Source organism: Morone saxatilis, unplaced genomic scaffold, assembly GCF_004916995.1.
Source record: "Morone saxatilis isolate NCDOM2014 unplaced genomic scaffold, NCSU_SB_2.0 Contig18, whole genome shotgun sequence".
Taxonomy (NCBI): Eukaryota; Metazoa; Chordata; class Actinopteri; family Moronidae; genus Morone; species Morone saxatilis.
The window spans coordinates 9,971,924-9,977,701 of record NW_023339740.1 but is presented as its reverse complement, the minus strand read 5'-3'; the positions used below and the strand labels follow the sequence as shown (position 1 = coordinate 9,977,701).

At 43.8% G+C, this 5,778-nt stretch overlaps 1 protein-coding gene across 1 annotated transcript in view; it reads left to right on the top strand.

Moving 5' to 3' along the window:
• LOC118328104 (plexin-A1-like) overlaps window positions 1–5,778 on the top strand; it is a 115,605-nt gene that overhangs the window by 3,458 nt on the left and 106,369 nt on the right. The window contains exon 2 of the mRNA XM_035661709.1: window positions 8–157. Coding sequence (XP_035517602.1) covers window positions 8–157 — 150 coding nt within the window. The remainder of the gene's footprint in view (window positions 1–7; window positions 158–5,778) is intronic.

The window sequence follows — 5,778 nt, the reverse complement described above, 5'->3', positions numbered from 1 at the left end:
CGGCCAGGACTTCAACCAGCCTCTGGGCGGAACCAGCACCATCGAGGGCACCCCCCTCTTCATCGACAAAGATGATGGTATGACCTCGGTGGCGGCGTATGACTACCGCGGCAACACCGTGGCTTTTGTTGGCACAAGGAATGGCAAACTGAAGAAGGTAAGGCTGATTTTATATATTATATTAATATATATGATTGTATAAATTGGATGAAATGTAGATTGTCTTTTGTTTTGGTTGATTTTGAGTGCTGTAGGTAGTTTAGGATGGATAATCTTTCTCTCTTTTGGATGGTGAGCAGCTTTTCAGCCAGTAGTTGTTCACTTTGTGAACTGTATGTTGGCTGCTTAATCCTTGCGTTCACACAAAGCCCTTTGCAGGCACTTTTTTTTAACTAAGATTAAATGCAGTCAACTCCATTTCTATCGCTAGTGGCCATCTCCGACAGGGCATTCGAGTGCCTCTTTAAAACCAGTTCGTTTAACAAGCAATTTAAAGCGAGTCTGCGGCCACTTTCTCATTGATCGTCATGGTAGTCACGTCAGACATAAAATGTTACGGCTGTGTCCCAACGCCACGTACTGCCTCGCCTTTAATTTTAAGAGCTCGCCTTCAATCAATCCAACAGCTATGACTGGTAAATGGCTTTTCTCTTATGGTCAGCTGTGTTGTAGAGGGGATTAATTCAGGAGGGTAGATAGATGGTAGGACATAGGGATAGAAAAGGTGATGGATGGAGGGAGCTTTTAACTTTCTTTGTTCTTTTAGAGTCCGACTTTCAATTATACTCTGGTGGATATCACTTTTCTCTTGGAGAGCAGTTTAAAAAGTGTTTTTTTGGCGGGTTGTGTCAGTGTCGGATACAGATTTTGACTGCAGTGATGCAGCTGTTGTATCCTTTTGTTTAGGAATAAGAAATCTCTTGGATGAAACCATATTAACTGTACATTGATGTAAACGAGTCACAGCTGGGTTAAATATATTCTTGGCTGATATGATAGACTTGTACATAACTGTCTTTGCGATTGTATGTTAGATGTACACTCTTGCGATATGCCGTGGTTACGATTCTATCTGTGTAATATGCTTGTGTGCAGCCTGGGTATTCGTTCTTTGTATGTATGTGTGTGTATCCAGTGTATGGAGGACAGAGCTCTCGGGGTAAATGGTAGCTCATTAGAATTCACCCCGTTTCCCGCCGCACTGCTCAAGACCTGTCATCCATTCAATATTATGAATGTATAATCAGCCTGTGTATTGGTGTGCCTTTAATGCGTGTTTGTGTATGCACGCGGTGTTTGTGTGTTTGTCACTCACAGTACGCATAATAATGTGTGCGCTTGTGATGGCATGGATTTGTTTGTGTGTGTGTGTGTGTGTGTGTGTGTTTATGAGGCAGCAAAAGACAACAAACAATACAATGTTGACTAAGATTCAGCACTGCATTTGTCAAAGTGACACCCATTCACTTAGCTTGTCAGTAGTCCCTTTATTTGTTTAGCTATCGTCACATGTCTTTTCTTCTATGCCGTTATGCACTCTGGTTGAGGTACGCGTGTGCGTGCAACATCACCTGGGAAAGCGATGCTACAGCCGGTTGTTGAGGTATGTTGTGTGTGTGTGTGTGTGTGTGTGTGTGTGTAAAAACAGAGCCAAAGAGCCTGCAGTTTTTTTGGTTGCCGTCTGTTTCAGACAGAAAATCCCCAAAACAACAAGAAATCTGGTCTTGGAAAATATTCAATTTGCATAGAAGGAACAATATCTAAAACCTGACATTCAAGCGCACAAATATTCACACAGAGACTCAAAGCTATGCCAGTTTCAGTCCTGCTCTGAAGAAAAAGCTAATGAAAAATGTGACAGTAAGAGAAAAAAGGCAAAGTAATAAAGAGAGAGATAGAGAAACAATGGAAAAAGAGCAACTGAATTAGTAGCCAGTGTCAGAGTTTTTATAAGGGATTTTATTTGTGTGCTCATTATCTTATCAGTAAAATTAGATGCTTGGGTAATCAGGATCCGTTTTCTACATGAGTGTGGTTTTAGCTTTTGACAGTTTTGTGGGAGTGCAATGTGGACCACGATGCCAAGATGGGGCACGTTCCTATTCTTACACTTTCCTCTGGAGAGCACTAGTATTGAATGCTGCTTATGTAGCCATGCCTGAGGATGTGGAAGGGAGAGAGGGGTAGAAACACGGTGAATATTGGTAGGATGGATGAGTGCACTATAAAGAGGCAGTTTTCTTGTGTGTTTTTCTTTCATAGTTTGAGAGTAAGAGAGGGGAAGGATTGAGAGAATTTGAAGAAGCCAAAAACTGTGTTTGCAAAAAGAGTGTTCATCAGGGTCCCGGAAGATTTTTCTGTTTTAAGTAACAATTTTTTTTACCTGAAGCATCTCTTCATTCGTCGTTTGGCTGAACTTAAAGGGGCCTTGATATCTTGTGTTATCTACACTCAGTCTATTTTTAACCAACTCTATTGCTCAAGGTTGTCCACAGCAACAAGACGGTGGCACCAACAACATGTTTAATGCACTAATGAAGTCCCTCTGTGCTCTGTTGGCCGCACACACGCTCACTCACACACACACAGGGGAAGCTTTTACTAATGAGTGTGTTTTTGAGTGCTTTGATGGGACAAAGATAGGAGCGATACAGGGAGAGAAAGATAGAAAGATGGAGAGACGAGCAAGAGGAGGTGGAGGAGAGAAGGAAGTGATTAAGAGAGGTGACGTGCACTGGTGTGATTAACTCATTCCAGCGGTCATCTGGATACCGCTGCGGTCAAGGACACAGCAGCGGACTGGCCATCCGCTGCACTTAATATTTAGGATTAAAAGCCTCCATTCCCTTTGACCATTTCATTATCTGTCTTCTTGGCCTGGCCCTGTCATTGGTCACCGTGTGTCTCCGTTCATCTGTCAGCATGCCAGCGTTACATATACTGTACCAAGTCTCACGCTCTCTATCTCCTTTTTATGTTTTCCTGTCTAAAGAATCTCAGCCACCTGTATCTGTGCAGTAAAGCAGTCAGCAGATGGACATTCTTTTTTTTTTTGGGTGATTCTCTCAGACACTTTAAGGCACCGTTGAGCATCACCACTGAAAGGGCATTAACCATGACCCACACACACTTGCACACACATACACAATCACCTATTAAAGGTGGCCTGAGGACGACAGACGGGAGCATCGTAGTCAATAATCCTATTGTAAGTGCTTGTTTTTGATACTACACACACATTCACACACACAGACAAATACGCGTAAGGATTCCTCAGCTGCGCCCTCCATCGGGGGCCGATTCGAGCCATCTGCTGCGTGATTGCGGCCAGTGTGCCAGGTGGTAGGAGCCCCCCAGTGCCCGGTGTGTGCCCATTGTGGCTGTGCCAGCCTCAGGTGGGTGCGGCGGGGAGTTGCTGCTTAATGGCCATTCATCTGATCGGGGCATCGATGAGGCAAACCTTCTAACAACAGCCGACAGACAGCTATAACAAGACTAGTTTTAATGGCTAGTGTAAGAAAAACAGAACATACTGCAAAATAAAGACGTAGAAGTTCATCAGTTAAAGTCCAAAATGAGATTCTTAAAGCTGAGGCAGTAGAGTGCCTGCTGGTTAGTGTGGATGTCTCCAAAAGATAAGATGACTGACCTCTGCAGCAGCCAAAGTGTTTCCATAAACTGATTAGCATTGGTTGTGTTGAGGTGTCCTTGAGCAACAACCTGAACCCCTATCTGTTCTGCCATCGTAAACGGTGAGAGGATGATGGCATCAGCCAAGTAGCTACAATCTCAACACCAAGTGCCAGATGGGATTTTTAGCTGCCACACAGAGTGGGCCTCTTTAACACACAGTTGGTTTTTATGAACAATGGCTCTGACATCAGATCATGTTACTCTGGTTGCTAGTTAGGCAAGTGAAAAGGCTAATATTAAGTTTGGCAATACAAAATAATGACAAGAAGAGAAAGTGTTGCATATCTTGTTTTATCTATATTGGAGGTTTGAGCTTTTTTACCCAAACTGAAATAAGCAAAGCAGGTATAAAATGTTTAATAAACCAACATGTAACTTCCATAAAATCTAACTAATCTAATCAGTATAATGAGACACTTGCAGCTACTTGACCATTAAATGTGTACCACATATACCACATTAAATTGGTATACAGCATCTAAAAAACCAGAGCTTCTCTTCAGTGGGTTGTTTTTCTGTTTTTCATTTGACTTGAACCCATGGTCGCTGCAGCAAGGCCTCAGCGCTGGTACATGGGGTGCCAGCTCTATCAGGGGAGCGACCAGGGCAGCCCTTTACTGTATATTTGACATAATCATTTACATCCACTTGGTTTTTACTACTACGAGTAACTCCGCTGATCACGTGGCATTGCAGGGGTTAACAACAAGTGACAGTTTGTCGTTTGTATGTGTATATTGCTGTGTGAAGTCATTGATGTATTCCACTGGGACTGCTGGTGTCACCATCAAGAGGCCGTGTCACGGCCTAATTGACTGATGATTGTTATTCTACTGGCACATAATGCTGCCCTGTCAAACTCCCTGTGTGTGTGTGTGTGTGTGTGTGTATGTGTCTGTGGTTTTCATTTAAATATCCGTATCCACCTCCCACCCCTTTACAGAGAGAACCTCCACCCAAAAAAGGAACAAATAAACACACTGTGGAAACACAAACCAGTAACATTTGACTAGTACATGGAGGCAGGGGATGGAAGGGGGTGGAAGAAATGTGTGTACTGTGTGTCAACTCTTACCCTCACTCTCTTTATGTGTGTTATCTTTCTGCTCTATAAGATTCTAAACTAAAAAAACCTAATCAGAAAATATGGCTTTGTTCCTCTATCTCCGTGTGTGTGTGTGGTTTGTGTCATCATTTGGCTCAGCCGGCCGAGCCACGAGTTGTTTGGCCCGGGCAGGATCACAGAGGCTGGCTTTGTGCAGGCGTTTGGTAGCCCTCGGTCATTAGTTCACACAACTGCATGCGGTCTCTCTCTCACACACACACACACACACACACAGACGGATGCAGAACGGATGAAAAAGAGAGGGAGGAAATGGAGATGTAGAGACTGATGAAAGGGATCAGATACGGTAGAGGGAAAAGAAGTTAAGACTGAGCGCTCAAGACAAAACAGATAATTTACACTTTGCATTTAACACTGAGTTTTTCCACTTAATTTAGCTCTTTCCCAGAGCGCCATCCGTCATCCAATCTTATCAGGATGTTCCCAAATTAACAGTAAAATGTGTCATTTTCTGCAGCGGTTTCTTCTCCCTCCTGACAGCACCGCTTTTAAATGGCGTTTTCCAATTACATACAGCCCAGTTCAGCCATAATGTGAGTGTGACAAGCCAAGCATATACAGTATGTCTTTCTCACCACAAGACCCCCTCTCTTAGCATGCAACCTAGCATGAAATCAGCTCAATCAAATGACAGGCCGGTATGGTTTCTCTCCTGCGTTATCCCAGCCAGGGCGACTGCAGCACACAGGGCTACCACAGGTGGGCTGAGAGTCCGTGTGTGTGTGTCTGTGTGTGTGTGTGGAGGAAACACTGCATATTTGTCAGGTTTTGAGAATAAGTGTGTCTCCGTATGCATGATCATGTGTGCATCCTGCTGTAAGTATGCGGATATCAATTATCTCTCCTTATTGCCAGCCCGAGTCTTTCTTCCATCTGTTGGCACGTCCTCTTGCATGGCTACACTCAACCTAACAAAGCACACATCTCCCAGTGGACACGCACTCTCACACAGACACACA